Here is a 17,921-nt window from a genome sequence, read left to right on the forward strand (position 1 = left end):
GTCTGGAGAATAGAAAGGAAAAGTGGTTCTCATTTTACTTTCTTTCCAGTTCTGATTAAACAGGTATCAAAGAATACTGGACTTTCAGGGAAATTTAGTTGTAACTCAGCACTTCGATACTTTTACGATATACACATTTTTGTTGATGTAGAATATTTCTAACTTACTTAGTCTTGTATAAAATGCAATTTGTGTTCTAGAATAAGAACTGTATTCTGACTTGGAAATGGTAGTTAAATGGTTCCCAAGATTGTTGATTAGAACCTGTGCAATAACACATGGTTTCTATTCCAAGTATAAAAAGATTTTTTAAAAAACTTTTCAGACTACTGCTACTTCCTGTGATTTTGACTCTAAAACTGGACATTAATTCACTTAATTTATAAAAAAGTATATTTTCACTGATAATATTCCATGTTTTTGGCTATATATTGCAGATTTCGCCCTCAGTCCATTTGTGGGTTAGTGAAATACTTTCCTTTTTTTCATTCCACAGTAGACGCATAATTAATCTTGGCCCAGTAATGCTTATTTCTGAAGAGCAGCCAGCTCAACCTGCATTGCCAATCCAACCAGAAGGAACAAGGGTGGTATGTGGACACTGTGGAAATACGTTCCTTGTAAGTAATCGGACGTTTGTCATGGGACATCAATCTGTAAATAGGGGTCATGATCTTATAGCTTTCACAACTGCTCATAGTCTTAGAGTTTGTCCATGAGCAAATTTTTCAAAAGTAAAAGAGAGCCTTATTTAGGAAGATAGTCAAAGGCACAGCTAGGATCTACTGCATCTTTTGTGAATTAGACAAAAGATTCATACTCTGATTGGTCTACCGAATAAAGAGGAGCTTCACTGGATAAGTCAGTGAGAAACAGCACCCTCTCCAGGTTTAACTCTTTGGTATCTTTTTTTTTTTTTAAATCTGCGAGTATCTTGATCTGGTGAGCAAAAGAATCTTAGCTCTCCTCCCACCTACTTGGCAGAACACAGAGTGCACAATCTCACACAGTAGCCCTGCTTCATGGCTTCAAGATTCAAGAACAATTCTTATAATTTATCAAAAGTGTTCTGAATTTTAAAAATTAACTTTGGTATCCATAGATAGATAAACCATTGGATAAAAACTAAGAAAATATAAGTAATTTGCTATGAGCAAAAGTTATTGAAATTATTGTTTTACTACTTTTAATTTCAATTCAAAGTTTGATGTCAAAAAAGTTAATTTCATAGTGACTTACCCTATCAGGAAGAATAAGAACAGGTTTTCTTTTGTTGCTTAGCCTTTATGGGAGACAAAAGATTTTCTTCAGAACCTCAGTATTAAAGGTCCCTTCCAGGATATAAATAAGACTTGCTGTCATTAAGAAATGAGTATGTTGAGGAAAGTGTGGGTGATTTGGTTTTTCTCCCTTTAAATTTTTGCTTTTATTAAGATAACTCACATGCACAATTCTAAGTGTCAAATTAGACTGCAGTCTCCTAATTTGGCTGACCTCCAGTTATCATCCTCCAGTTGCTATACTGATACTTACTTCCTTTTGTTTAAAATGTTTGCTTATTCTTTTTCTTTTTGATTAAGCAATTTTAGACATTACCTACTAACAGGTTAACCTGTAGATTTTAGCTCTCAAACCAGCCTCCCATTCTTATTCCTTTACCTGTTTCCATATTCCTAGTAAAGTTATAATGTTAGTGTTTACTTTTTTGTGCTTAGGTAAATTATGTTCACAGCCTAGCCAAGTAATATGGTACATTTTTCTCATATGGCTCTAAACATTTTCTTGGATATATAGATAACTGTAACCTCCCCGTTGAATTTGTTTAATTTTTCATGTACAAATTATTAGTTCTTCCCATATTCTTTTACAAAACTATAAACTTCCCATCAACATAGTCCAATGGGTCAGGCAATCTTTTATTTAGGGTCCCTGCTAATAAGCTGTCAATCTTGACCATCATCCTAAAAATTCCTCTTTCTCCTTCCTGGTTTAAATCCCACACTGACCTGATTTTTCTTGGCTTATTCCTTTAATCCAGTGGAGTAGGGTCTCTCTTTGCTTTCTGAGAAAAGAAGCAGGGAAATGAATTTGAACCCTTTTATTTCTTACCTGATTTTTGATCTGACATCACATTGACTTTGTGATTCTTCAAGATGTAGAATTTGTGGTTGCTAGTTGTTTCCTCTCAGAAACTTGAAGGCTTTGTGCCACTGTTGGAGAGAAAAGTGGCTGTATTATGACTCCTGATATTTTCTATTTGTTTCTTTCTCTTTATTTTCTCTTATTTTTCCATTCTCTTATTTCAGTGTTTTCACTGTCCCAAAATTCCATGAGAATGTGCCTTAGTGAGAGTCTTTTTGAACTCACTGTCTGGTTCCTCAGTGGACCCATTTTTAGTCCACTTGATGTTATCTGTTCCCTTCCAGAACTCCTTAGACCACCAGAATTGACCGTTGACTTTCTCTCTCCCTCTCTCTTTTTTTTTTTTTTTAACATTTTCTTTTTAATTTTGGCTTTTTTTTTTTCATTTACTAGGAAACTTTTTCAAAATTATTTTAAATTCTTCAGTCTTTCTAAACTTAATTAAAACTTTTAATTTTAGATGATCTAACTTATTTTTTAATTACCAATAGCCTTCATTCTTGGATTCCTCTCTTTTTCTCTTTTTTTTATTTGTAGAATTCTCTTTTTTGTGGAAATTTTCAGAAAATATTAATTGTATTTTTCTAAGGCATTATTTTTGCATATGCTTTGTCTCTGTTTCCTTCCCATTTTTCTATTGGTTTTCCTCTTATGAAGGAAAGAAGTTTTACTCATAGTTCATTTACATTTAAGAGTAATTCACTAACTGGATTCTCTGAATAGGCAGACAGGGGCTAAACTACTTCTTTCTTTTCCTCCTGTCCCTTTTTCTTTGAAGAGCTGTCACCTATTAGTATCCATAAAGTTTTTGTTGTTGTTGTTTTTTGTGTGGGAGTGAATTTTCTGGGGAGGGAATCCTCTAATCTCTTGTGATAGATGGTCCTGGAGGACAGCATTCTAGGAGCCAAGAGAGGTAACAGGGTGAAGCTCTTAACCATTGTTCGGATGTGGACTTTAATGCCTTTGCTTTTAGAGTAGTATTTTATTCTTGCTTTTTGCTGTGTCTTGTATTCCTAAGTCCACAGGCTCTCCGGTCCAATTTCTCTTCAGAGTAAATTACCTTTTTCCTAAATGTTTTAGGGGTGAGGAGGGGCTTCTGGTTTTGTGTTATGGAGGAAGAATTCAACCAATACTTTGGTTATTAGTTTTTTCTAAACTTCCTGGGGTATGAGTCACAAGCAGGAAATTGTATATATTTAAAGTGTAATGTTTTTATATATGTTAAATATAATGTTTTTAATATTTAAAACTTAATGTTTTTATATATGTATATATTATGAAACGATCACCACCATCAAGCTAATTAACATTTTGATCACTTCATATAGTTACTTTTTTGAGGATGTGTGGTGAGAACATTTAAGATCTACTTCTGAGTACATTTTGAGTATGTAATACAATATTTTAAACTGTGGTTGTCACACTACACATTAGTTCCCCAGAATGTATGCAGCTTGCCTTACTGAAGCTGTGCACCCTTTGGCCAACACCTCCTCATTTTCCCTGTCTCTTTTCCAACCTCTGGTAACAAAGCTCTCTTCTCTACAAGTTCATCTATCTGAGATGCCACACAGAGGGGTCATCACAGTGTTTGTCTTCCTGGGTTTGGATTTTTTTTTCTCTTAGCATAATGTCCTCCATGCTCATCTGTGTTGTCACAAATAGCAGGCTTTCCTTTCTTTTCTAAGTTCAATGTATGTATGTAGCCACAATTTCTTGATCTACTCATCTATCCACAGACAATTGGAGTGTTTCTTCCATTTCTTGGTTTTGTGAATAATGCTGCAGTGAACATGGCAGTGTGATGCTCCTTGCTTCTATCCCTGCCCCTAACCCCTACCTTCGAAAGTACCTGGTGGTTCCAGCACTTGAACAAGTGTGGGGCTCCTCACTGGGAACCAGCCTTCATACATGGCATGTCCTCTTGACAGCTGACACTTAGTCAGTTGTCAAGTCTTTGTCTGCTTTCCACTGTCCAAAAATTTGAAGACAGAGGGTATAATTCAGTGGTATAGTACTTGCCTAGCATGGGTGAGGCCCTGGTTTGTCCTTGACTCTGCAAAAAGAAAAAAAGAGAATGAGAATGAGAAAGGAAAATTCAGTGTAATGAAGAAAATATTGTCTATGAAGCTCTTCGTTCTAGTTTGCAGCCTTATCCTTATTATTAGCTGATCACAAGTAATCTTATACTGTATAGTATGTTCTTTGTCCTTCAAACTTTTAACTATGAAGAATATTTATTTACTCATTCCCTATTTTGTTTCAGCTTTTCAATCAATTGTGGACTTACATAACCAAATAGCGAATAGTTAAAAAGATAGTTTAATAGAATTGAAAATAGGAAAAAAATGTAGAGAATGAAAAATGGGGCAGAAAAAAATGAAACGTGTAAGAATGTAAGTATGCATAAATTTAGTCTGACACAGTTGATCAAACTAAGCTGAATCTTAGTTATACATTTTCTAGAGTCAATACAAGGAGGGAAACAATCTACTGTAATATATTTATGATATTTTAATAGATAAGTTCACATAGATACAGCTGTTTCTGAAATACTGAGATATGAGAGAGAATTCTCCCATGTGTTGAGATAAAATAATAATAATATCATGTGCTGTGTTTTCAACAGCATTCTTCTATTTAGCCCACAATTTTTTAAGTATATCAATATTATCAAGTTTAATTGACAAGGACTTCACACTTTAGTACAGTTTATTGCACAACCTGGCTAGAACCAAAAGTACAGTTTAGAAAAGCTCTATTTGTGTTTCAAAGTACATTCAAGGGCACATTCATTTAATAGGCTAATCAAAGGATTATGTGAGTAAAGAGTTCCACAATCATTGGGAACTTCAAGGATAAACAATAAACAAATTAAACAGAATTTTTTTAGTATTCTTGAGCACTTTTAGTATGCATCATTGTTAATATCTAGAGGAAGTTTTTTTTTTTTTTTTTTTTTTTTTTTTTGCTGTGCTGTGGATCAAACCCAGGACCTTGTGCTTGTAAGGCAAGCACTCTACCAACTGAGCTATCTCCCCAGCCATGAGAGGAAGTTTTAATGTCACATATTGAAACAATTTTTATCCTCCAAACCATTTGAGTGGATCATATGACCAGAGTAATGTATTGAGGGACATTGTTTAGAAATAGCTTCCCAGAAGAATGAAGTAAACAAAAAGACTCTAGCTAGTCTACCATGAATGTAAAGAAGTTCCTTCATGTGCTGAACAACAGAGTTGGATATTGCTATTGCATGCTGTTGAATGAAGGGTCTGTCTAGATGCTTTGTTAGGCAACACCTATCTGAGGAGTTGGTGTTCTCTAATAAAAAACTACACAACTCACAAAATGTGCTGGATCAAATCTTGCCCTGAAGTGGGCCAAGTGACCCTTACACTCAGGAGGGTCAGATTTTCTTCATTAAAACACAGACAAATGGGTGGATGCCATAGCAGAGAGGGACAATAGCTTTAATGTAAATATATTTCAAAGTAATTGTTAACCATTGTCTATTATGTCTATTAAAATATATTCTAGTATGGTACTATTGAATTATTAATTTTAGATAATATATCTTTTTAAGCCTTTTAAGATAAATTTATATATATATATACATATATATGGAAACTGTCTATTAAAAATTGGTTAGAAATAAGTAAAAATGGGAAGACCTCTAGAAGTGATTGGGATTGAAGAAAGTTGCTCTTGAACTTTTTTGACAGAAATAGGTTTTGTTTGCTTATTGAGACTTCAAGGTTTGGCAATTAAATTCTGAGTGTAAAGAAACAATGTTTTAGATAGGGAAACAGTTGTAAGTCAACTTTTTTTCAAAAGCGCAGTTATTTGCATTCAGTTGAGTAGATTATGACAAAATCATTTCTAATAACAAATGCCTTTCTGTTCTTAGTTTGCTGCATTTAAGGGAGTATTCAAAGATAACAATAAAAGCAAATGTGTGGATTCAAAGTTACTCTTGACTCAGGGGTTTTGCAGATGCCTCCCCAATCTTTTTGCTTCTTTTAACTATGAAAAACTGAAATTTGTTATATATAGGTAATATCTGATATAATATTAGAAATGCAGCAACTATGCTAAATGTGGAAATATAAAAGAGCACTTAATATTTTTATATTCTTCCCTTACTTAAAGTTCTGTTCCAATTTCTGTAAAAATCTTCATAAATCAGTTTGGCACATTAATTCTAGAGCTATTACTGATAAAAATAACTTCAAAATAAGTCAAGTTGTTACAAAGTATAAGTAATGACAGGAAGTTTTGCTGTTGTTTCAAAGATTATGTTGCCTTGGGTTGACTTTCTCAGATGTTGAAAAACAGTAATCTTGAAGAAAGTGAACACTCATGTGAATTTTTACTTCTAGTTTCCTTGTCTTAGGACTCTATGTTCCTACTGCGATTGAGAAAGAAATTATCAAAGTTCACTAAATTTCGTGAGATTTGACATAAAAATGAAGGAGTTCAAGAAATCCAAAATTTTAGTTCTTTTCTTACATCTAATCATGAAAGAAGAAAAAAGCATGTTTCATATATTTTCTGAAAATTATATTGTGTGGAAAACGTTTAAATATGCATAAGCTATTGAAACCTTGCTACCTACAATTTGTAAGTCTTCTGAAAAGAAAAATTGGTGACCTAGAATCCTATATAAAATTAATTTTGATAGAGGAAAAGTTGTTTAATGATAAATTACTAAAGTACTTAAAGAAATTCCCCTAAAGCTATAAAGGAAATAATATTCTTACTTTTTCTAGAAGATATGTAGAAAAATAAAGAAGGTGGAAGGTTACAAAGCCATTTTGCGCAGGGAGTGGGAGTGCTTCAGAGTGAACCAAGGGCTTTGCACATGCTCAGCTTATATGTTCCACCACTGAGTCACAGCCACAGCACCTTAGAAAGTCACTTTAAAAATATATATTATGGGGCAAAGATTTAAATTTTCATTACACTTAAACCTACTATCAGCAAGTCATTTTGAATCTCTGAATAATATTCCTGTGAAGAAGGTAGTGCATTCTGTCTCCTACATTTTTAGGAAAGGAAAGGAGAAAATTGTACCAAGGAGTATTGTGTTTTTGTTACATGGTGCAAACAATGACAAAGGAGAAGCAGTTTCCTGGTTTCAGTTCTGCCAGTATCTCGTTTGTGTGGTTTATTTACTTTGTGGCTATTCACATAACTAGAATAAATAGTTGCATTATAATAATGAATCTAACTATTCAGCAATTTCCCTTAGTCTGATTCTCAAGACTAAAGGAAAAAATCTTGGAAGGTACACGAAATACTCTGGAGGTGAACTGGAAGGTGAAGAGCAAAGAGATGACCCTAACTACCTCATTGCATTCAGCTTTCATTGTAAAACTAAACTAGATTGCGTCAGAGCCTTGGAAAAGTCATGGGAACTGTTTCAGAGGGGGATCCCAAACTGTATTTTGAGGGCAGGAGAGAAGTGTTGGAGGGAAAAACTCATGTAACCATGAGAAGGCGACCGCTTCTGCTGTCGTCCCTGATGACATTTAAACTAAAAGAAGCATTTTATCAGATTGGATGGTTTCCAGTTGTTTTTCTTTTCAATCCCTCTTATTTATTTTACAGTGGATGGAACTGAGGTTCAACACTCTGGCAAAATGCCCACACTGCAAAAAAATGTAAGTTTTCTGCCATTCGAGATACTTATTGAGAAGAACTTGAAAATAGTTTAAGGAGTTCAGAATTCTCACTTAAGTAGAGTTGATTTTAAGACAAGGTATGAAATACGCATATGCTTAATATATTGCTGCTTTTCAAAACTAAAAATAAGACATTTTTAAACTAATTGAAATTAAAATGATCATACTGGATTATCATTCTCTAAAGGGAAATTGATTTCTAAGAATGTAAAATTGTTAAAATTGTCAATTACCTGGTAAGGATTTTCAAATGTCCTAAGAAGTTACAATACGAAAATAAAGAAAAAAAAAAGTAAGTTACAATCTATTGCTAATAATTTATAAAAGGAACTGTAAACTAGGAGAAAACCTAGTTTGTTTTAGAATTCATTGTTAAGTAATATTAGATCTTTTCATTCCCTGTTGATAAGTTTATTATTGATGGCAGCTTATTTAATTATTTCTTTATCTCAGTTATTTGGTTTACTTCTATTTCTAAATCATTGTACTTAAGGAAAATAACAAAAACCAATATAAAAGGTTGAAACAACAGGTGATATTTTGATTGAAGGAATTTTATGGTCTCTATTATTGGGAGTCCACAAGGCCATGCCAAGATTTTCTAGGAGAACTGAGGAATTACTATATAGTGGTACAGATATGATTTTTTACAACAAAAATCAAATAAATAAATAAAGCAAAATCAATATAGGGAGAAGGTGAAAGAGGCAAAATCCATAGGACACCAGGGCTAAGCTTCCAAGAGCCCTCTTCCGGTGGAGTCCTCAGTGGTGAATTGTTACCTTGCATGCAAAATCTTATCTACTGAGAAACATGGAGCTGGTCACATAGACACCCATTACCTCACACGTACCAAAATTCCAAACACCTAAAGGAAAGTGGATGTTCAGCATAAGCCATATTGTTTATTTACACGGACAATTCATATCTAGTTAGTTGCACTGATCCGTCAGGGAATAGTGCAAACTCTCTCAAAATCTTAAGTTAAGGGCCAAAGTTGTGTGCAGGGCTTTCTAAGGACAGCAGACTCAGGCCTGCTAAGTTAATTCTTTAATGCACAGCTTGTATTTGGATCATGAATTTTCAATTAAACTATCCTCTACTTATATGTGTGAATTATAGCTTAAGCAAAGGAAATTGGAATGTTTCCAAAATTCAATTTTTAAAATTGAGAATATAGGGATAGTAATTTTATTTGTCTGATCATTCGTATATGAATATCTTATCTAGTTTGAGAGTAGAGAAATCCCAAGAATGGTTCCTAGAAGAAAAGAATTAAGTGGCTGAAATGTAGACTATATGTAATAAAATGCCTCCATTTATCTGTTAGGTCTGATTCCAACTAAATTTAGCCCTAAGAGAATGACTTCTTTACAGCATATTTTTAGCTTCCAAAGAACAGATATTTCCTTTTCATTTGTGAAATTAATCATCTAAATTATTAATTCAGTAGAAATCTTTACATGGAGAAAAAAAGTAGATGACCCTGAATAAATACACAGAAAAATTCTTATTTGAGGGACATACCTACACACCCCCAACATATGAGAATATGCATGTGAACGATACATATTTCTGTATATTATCAGCATTTTCACAAAAACGAACAAAACTAAATTTCAGATATCTTTCAGATATCTAAATTGCAGATACCAAAAACATTAAATTGGATTAAAAATGATAGACAATAGAAAGCAGAGACTTCTTGTGATAGCAGAGTCTGTGCCAAGCACATAAACACTAGCTCCAGTCTTTACAGCCGTCCTGGGATGCAGGGATTTCCATACTCATTTTACAGATGAGGAACTGTTAAAGAGAGGTTAAAGAAGTTGCTCAAGGGAAATTATTTTGTTAATTATTTTAGCACAATGGCAATATTTTTGCTGGTAAAAAAAAATAAGTATTGAATGTTTAGATGCTCTGATCACAAGACAGTGGTATTAATATAAAGAAGAATTTGTAATAATTACTGGGGAACAACTTGCTTAGAAACTCACGTAGAATAAATCAGCTTACACATCATTTGAAGAGGAAGGTTTATGGCCTCAGAGTCACATGCTAAGCATGGGAGGACTCAGGGCAGTCATTACTTGTTTGAGGGCAGATGCTGTTATCACATGAACATTCATAGCTGATATTTAGATTTCTTTTATTTTTTTATGTTTTTCTTCATAACAAAGGGATGGGTCAGTTGGAGTAACAATATGAGACAGAATTTTATTTCTTTAACACAAATATCCCAAATTTACTTTTGAGTTACAGGAGGTCATAAATCATTACTTGGAAACTCATGCATCATTTATCTGTCTCATGAACATGTAGGGAAGCTTGCCCCAGAGGTCCAGAGATGGAGAAGCATTTCCTCAGTTACTGCTTCTTCCTCACACAGTGGCTGGGGTGCTGTAAGTGAAGGTGATGTTTTTCTTTTAATTGGGCAGATCATAGCCACTATCCACCTGGAGAGGTAGATTTAGCATTCTGAAAAAAATGCAATCATGCAAAGGTTATAATAGACCTAAGACTCACAGAAACATTGTTTTAATCCATGATAATGCTCCTTGAATATTGTTTCTTCTACATCATTGATGAATAGCAGACTATTACTCTCAAATGCTAGCCTTTTAATTTGATTTTGGGAGGGGGGTACTGGGGCACTCGATCACTGAGCTACATTCCCAGCTCTATTTTTTGTATTTTATTTAGAGACAGGGTCTTACTCAGTTGCTTAGTGCCTCACTTTTGCTGAGACTCGCTTTGAATTAGCGATCCTCCTGCCTTAGCCTTCCAAGCCCTTGGGATTACAGGCATGGGCCACTGTGCTCGGCTTAATTTGCTCTTTAGTACTATCTTTTAGAATTATTCATTAATTCAACAAACAGTCCTGCGCTAGGTACTGGCTGCTCAAAATAAAAGACATAATCTGGGGCTGGGGAGATAGCTCAGTCGGTAGAGTGCTTGCCTTGTAAGCACAAGGCCCTGGGTTCAATCCTCAGCACCAAAAAAAATAAAATAAAATAAAAATAAAATAAATAAATAAATAAAAGACATAATCTTGCTGTCAAGGAACTTAGTTTTATGGGCAAAGTGAGAGAATAGATAATTACAGTGAAGTTTTAAGTGCTTTCAAAGAGACATGGCCAGGATGCTCTGCTCTGAAGATGGGAAGAAAGGGGGAGTGTGAGTGAAGGCTTTCAGGAGGGAGTAATGTATGAACTAAGTTATGGAAGATGAGGGGGAATCATGTAAAGCAGGACTTAGATGGTTTAATGCAGAAGGAGCTGCTGTGCAAATGCACAGAGGAGTCAAAGCACAGAGGAGTCAAAGCGCAGGTGCACCATTCAGGAAACAGGATAGATGGGACTGAATGTGAAGGCGTAGGGGAAAGAAACTGGGGTCTAGGATGACCTTATTTCAGAAAGGCTATGGAATCATCCACTAAAATGGGGAATTCAGGATCTAGAAGAGGTGTGTTTGAGAATGATACATTCATTATGAACACAGATATTTTTGAGTCTCCTAGGTTTGCTAAAGTCTTTGTCCCATCTATTTTTTCATATTCTTTTTTTTTGCACAATATCTATGTTGATAACAATTATCCATTCCCCTACCAGGATACCTGAAAACTGAAAAATTTGGTATTGATAAACTCTTTATAAAAGTACAGCTTCACCCTTTAGCTAATGCCTTACTCTAGATTCCTTTTTTTGTATCCTTGATTAACTCTCTGCACTATTCCTCAAACAGCTATCTCTACATAGTTACTCTTCCTCTTTTTTTTTTTTTTAAAAACTCCCTCTTAGTCTCTCTGCTCTCTCGGTCCCTGCTGGTAAGTTGCCTTCTACTGCTCTGAGATGACTGGGACTCTCTGTGACTCATGCAACTTCACACTCCTACCTATAAACCTAATTCTGTCTATGCTCACTTCATTTCCTCTTCTTGGACAGAGGTAGGTCTCTTCTTTATAAGGCTTTTGCCTTTATTTGATTGTGTCTTTCCACTCTCTCTGGAGTAAAACACCACTAAGCCACTGAATTTGCCCTGAGGAAAGTCACGTCCAATTGCAAGGTCCTATAATAGCTCAGTCCTTATCTTGCTTGTTTGCTCTGAGTACTGTTGGTCACCGTGGGTGTTTTTTCCCTTAAAATTTGTTCCTTTCATGGTTTTCAGATACCATTTTCTCCTGAGTTTTTCCACTTCTCGGAACACTCCTTTGTTATTTCCTTTGTTGCTCTGGTTTTCTTTTCCATGTTGTTAAACACTGCTGTTCTCCAGAGTTGGAGCTTGACCACGTTGTTTCTGGGTTCTCTCATGTTTCTATGTCACTTGTATGTCATCATATCATTACAGACCCCTCTCTGGAACTGCAGATATAGATATATGATCTCTATTAACTATCTTACCTGTATGTATTTCAACCTGTTATCTCACCAATATCTTAAACACACCATGGACAATTTCCCTACCCTATTCTCCAAACTAATCTTCCTTGTGTATTGATGAATATATTATACTAATGCATATTTTCCCATCTACCTACCCATCAGAAATATGGGTATATTTTTTCTACATTGCCCATATCTAAATGATAATATTCTATCAATGCTGTCTTTTGACATTTACTTTTGTCCTCTTATTCTTGCCATTCCTATTTTAGTTCATGCATTCAGCATCTCTCAGTAGGACTAATACAGTGCTTTTCTAAATTATCTCTTGGCCTCCATCCTTGAAGTTCTTCATCCATTATTAGAATAATGATGCCCAAATATCTGTATGACTTTAAATTCTCTGGCTTCAAATTTTTCAGTAGCTCCCAAGTTGACTGCAAACCTTACTACTTGTGTAGATTGCATACTGCATAACCCAAGAATACAGTATTTCCATTTTTATCCTAGGATTGCCTATTTAATGGCACATAAATTATTCTGAGAAAAAAGCTTATTTTTTTGGAAGAAATATTCTACATGTTGTACCATAAGCATATTGCAGAAAGTCCTAGATTAAACTCAGATATTCTTAGCAAGACATATACTGCTCTCCAGGTCTAAGTCTCTGCTTAACTACCCTAGTGGTATCTTTTCTGTTCCACCTTTATACAGAACCCCTGTGTTCCAGTCTCAATAAATTCTTATACTTCCTTGGAGACGTTAGACAGTTTCTTTCTAATGTTCTGTAATCTCATCTTTCTAGGTCTGGGACAGCCTGGCTATTCCCTTATTATCTTCCTCACCCTTGCACACCTAGAAATCACTCATGTGACTTCACCGATTAGCTGAAATATCCCTTGCTTCTACTGTTCACCTGAGAAACCTCCTCTAGCTGAAAGGTTATTCTGCTTGTTCCTTGAACAAAATTCTTTTCTTTTTTTTTTTCGTACCTGAACACACTATTATCAGCTAAAGTGACTTACTCCTCCATCTATTCACATCTTGCTCTATCCTTAAACCTCACTGAATTACTGTTTTCCATTACTGTAAAGAAATGCCTGAGACTTCATGCTTTATAAATAAAAGGAGTTTCTTTTAGCTCACATTTGGGATCCAAGATCAAGAGTCCACATGTTGGGTTGGCCGCCTTTCTCTTAGAACCCTGGGGCATTGCAGAGTATCACAGCAAGGGACAGGGAAGTCTGTCTGACCTTTCTCCCGCCGCCCCTTTTTTTTGGTACTGTAGATTGAACTCAGGACCCTGTGCATGCTAGGGTACTCTAGCACTGAGCTGCACCCTAGCCCTCTCCCAGTCTTCATAAATCTACCAGGATTCAATTATAGGGTTCTACCATGATGACCTTATCTAGTCCTGATTGCTTTCCATAGGTCTTGACTATGCATACTATCCAGATTAACTTTCTACCCTCTTTCTTTCTACCACACCAGAGAGAGTAAACTCTAACATCAGTTTCCAAGGGGCTAAACTATTTGCAAAACATAGCACCCACCTAATGGAGCCTCCATGGTTTCCTCATCTGAATATTAAGAGAATATGGTGACTGTTCCCTTATAAATTTCTACAGCCTTAGCCACACTAGCATTTTCCAGGGCTCCCTCATAATCCTTGTGTTTTATAGGGTATTTTCATGAATGAGAATATAAGTAATTTGGAGAGTGAATCATTGGATCTTTGAGACCTTTCCTCTTGGAAATTCACTCTTTTCATTATTGTATATGCTTTTGCCTTTTAAATCCAATAATATGAAAAAAACAACTGTAACAAACATCAAGATGTATAATTCAGTTATATGAGAGCTAAGATTCCAGGGCCCCAAAGTGAAGATGAAATGATAACTAGGAGTATGCCAAGGGTGTTCCAGTAAGAATGAGAGAGGTGGCCTGGCCTTGGGCTCACAGAAGGTGGAGAGGTTGGAACACTCCCTCCTCATGGTAAAATCCTTCTAGTAGTATTCAAGAAAAGAGTAGGTCAGGAAAAAAAAAAAAAACCTACCACAAAAGGAAGAGATGAAAAAGGTAAATTGTATCAGCAAACACCTCAACAACAAAAATGGAAAGTCAGAGAACAAGTTTAAAAATACTGAGAAAGTATCTGTTGAACTGGGTTATAGACCTATCTAAAACACACAGTAAAAGGAAAGTAAAATAAAGATCTTTTTAGATACAAAACCAACCAACAAAGACACTCAGAAAATACCATCTTGATGCATCACTTAAAACAACAACAACAACAACAACAAAAACTTCTAAAAGGTGAACTAGAGAAAATGGAAAAATATTCCAGAAGAAATTTCTGCAATGAAAGAAGAAAAGGAAAACCAGAAAATTACAAATATTACTGGGAACACCAATTGTATAAAGTAGTAAAACATTAATACTAACAAATTTGGAGAAAATACACATAGAACTTAAATATTGCATAATAATAATATGCAAGTTGGGACTGGACTGTTTCAAGTCATGCTTTCTAAGATCCTTATATTTACTGTAAGGTACTTACTAGATGGTTTTCATTTTTAAAAGTATATTAATGTTAAAATTTTAAGGGCAACTTGAATGAAATTGTAAAACTTTCAAAGTAGTAAGTGGAAAGTGAAATAGAAGAATCATAATTAATCCAAAAGAAGTCTGGAAAAGAATGTGGAAGAGTACAAGAAATACAGAAAAAATCAAAAGCAAAATAAGGTGATAGAAATACTCCATACATCAGACTAATCTTGACAGTAAAATTTACTTGAAATTATCAGGCCAGACTTAAAACACTTATATAAAATTTAAAGAAGAAACACAAAATATGAGAACATAGGATAAAAGTAAAAAATTGGAAAAAGATACATATTGTGAAAGATAAAATCTGAACTTGAACACACCAAATACTATAACTTGAAAATGTATAAAATTAACACCAGGAGTTATAAGGACTATATTATTGTGGACAAAGACATAAATACATAAAGCAAAATTTTAATACTTTTAAAAGATAGAAAGCTTTCTTTGTGACAGATGTTAAGAAAGAATTTACTTAATAAGCCACAAAAAATCAAAAACCGTAAAGGAAAAGATTAATAATTTTGACCATATTTGAATTACCTTACATTACATTTTTTTAAGTAAAAACTTCATCAAAAGATGTTATTAAAGTAAATTTAAAAAACAGACTATAAGAAGATATAATCAGTATATACAGGCTGCCTGGGATAGTATCCAGATTATGCAAATGTCCTCTGTGTATCAGTAAGTAAAAGGCAGCACAAGACAAGGGGCCATAGATAAAAATAAACAAGTAACAGTGAAAGAAAAGGAATAGTCAACTAGCATTTGAAAAGATGGTTAACTTTGCTAAAAACCAGGGCTTTACATACTAAAATCACAATAAGATGTCATTTCACCCATGAAATTTTAAAAAATGAGAACAATACTAAGCGTTGAAGTGTCATGAGAATTTGAGTGACACAGTGGTACCACTCACATAGTTTTTCTGGGGATATAAATTTGATACTTATTAAAAATATGCTATGATATAGCATATTCCTAAGTATATGTTTGAGAAGTGGCTGCAGATATAAAATGAAGAAACATCAAAGAGTGTTCAAAGTAGCATCGTTGCCAGGTGTGAATAGCACATACCTTAATGTGAATGACTTGGGCGACGGAGGCAAGAGGATCACAAGTTTGAAGTCAGCCTTAGCAACTTAGCAAGACCTTGTCTCAAAAATATCTTTAAAACTATTTATAAAGCAACATTGTTATATTAGTAAAATATTAAGAAAAAACCTGAATGTATGTCAATAGGGAGAATGACTAAACTACATTATATTCATAAAATAAAAGGTAGTTGTGAAAATGAATGTACTACACCTTCATATACCAATACGGAAGTCTTATGCAGAGACATTATAAAAAGGGCAAATCACAGATGCATATACTTCAACACACATACACATAAAGTTTTACCCACACACAACAATTCTAATGTTGTGTACAGATACTACATCTGTATTAAACTTGTAAAAGATCTGTTATTCAGGCCTCAGTGTTTGTTGGTCATAGTCCCGTCTCTGGGGTGACATAGCACTTTGGTTGTGGAGTAAGAGTAGATTCTTTATTTTCTAGGAGATTGTTTTAGTTAATTTTCATACCCAACAATAACACCTTAGAGGAGGGAAAATGTATTGGGGGCTCATGGTTTCAGAGGTCTCCCTTCATGTATGGCCGACGGCATTGCTCTGGTTTCAAGGTGAGGCAGCACATCATGGGGGTAGGGCCCAGTGGAGAAAAGCTGCTCAGCTCATGGTGGGGTCAGGAAGGTGAGAAGAAAGAGAGAGAGAGAGAGAGCGAGCACTTCCAGGTCATGCCTCTAGTGACCCACCTCCTGGTTACATGCTCATAATTTGATCATTTAACCTTCAATATTCCTGTATTAGCAGGAACTTTGTTTGAGGGGACATCTTATATCCAAACCATAATGAAGACTTCAGAAGTAGTGACTGAGTGATGATGAAAGGGCACAGGTTTTCTAAGCAGAATTCACAGTCTGAAATTGGTGCACTCAGGTTATTCTCTTGGTCCACAGAAAAGATGCTCTACTATGCATTTAGAACCTTTGACTTTTTCAGTACATAATTCTAAGAAGCTTAGGTGGTTTCTGATGCATGGTAGATTAGACTGCCAGAGGGAGGTACACAGGTAGTAATGAGAAACAACCACCAGCTATAAGGTGTAAGGCAGGAAAACCCACTAAATGGTTGGACAGAAATTGGAACCAAAATGAATCTAAGGCTAAATAAAGCATAAAACAGTAAATTTTGCATGCCCTCCTAACTCCTGATAGAAATCTGTGCAACACGGTAATTAATGATGACCGCTAGGTCATCCAGATGTTTATGTATGGGTTTAAATATTCAGAAAATATATGATCTATATTTGTAGCAGATTTCACTGATTTTAAAAAAGATGTAGGTATTAAAGGAAATGGTTTTGTTAGGCAAAATTAACCTCTTTGGACTAGCACATTTCTAAATGATAGCTAGTGAATGATACATTTCTGTTTTTCACTTATTCAGTTACATTCCTTAAGAGATTACAGTGGATTGGGCATGATTTTGACAGTGGCTATACAAAGATGATACTTCATAATGTCTTTCACTAACAGTGCCTGGCAAATGGTGTGTTATTAGATGTGTGTATTCTTAGAGAAAAAAGTGCTAATTTGGTTATTTGATCTCTGTTATACTTGTATCATTTTGTAAACTACAAATATCAGAAAGTGAGAAAGCTAAATATTATTGCATTTGGAATTTCATTTGAGAAGTATAATCGTAGCATATGCTTTTATGAATTTCCTACTGGCTTTTTGGCAGAATATATTAAAAGTCTTGAAAAGTTTAATTCCTTCATTTTTGTCATCCTAATTCTAAAAAAATTTAGGAAAATGATGAAAAATAAGTACAACTCTTAAATGAAGCTTAGCTGGCATAATTTATAATAAAGCGCTCTAAGTATGTACTTGTAGGGAATAGGCTAATTGTTCAGTTATCAGAATTAGAGTTTGAGAATACCTAATGACATAGGAAAATGCTTTTGCTATATATTGATAAGTAAAACCAATCACAGGAGGATATGCCAGATTGTTGATTGGTATATTGTG

General features: G+C 34.6%; 1 protein-coding gene across 1 annotated transcript in view; it reads left to right on the top strand.

The window, feature by feature from the left end:
• Nucleotides 1-17,921, top strand: part of Pip4p2 (phosphatidylinositol-4,5-bisphosphate 4-phosphatase 2) — a 49,137-nt gene that overhangs the window by 27,165 nt on the left and 4,051 nt on the right. Inside the window, exons 4-5 of the mRNA XM_047544142.1 lie at nucleotides 497-620; nucleotides 7,756-7,808. Coding sequence (XP_047400098.1) covers nucleotides 497-620; nucleotides 7,756-7,808 — 177 coding nt within the window. The remainder of the gene's footprint in view (nucleotides 1-496; nucleotides 621-7,755; nucleotides 7,809-17,921) is intronic.

This window comes from Sciurus carolinensis, chromosome 1 (assembly GCF_902686445.1).
Source record: "Sciurus carolinensis chromosome 1, mSciCar1.2, whole genome shotgun sequence".
Lineage (NCBI taxonomy): Eukaryota > Metazoa > Chordata > Mammalia > Rodentia > Sciuridae > Sciurus > Sciurus carolinensis.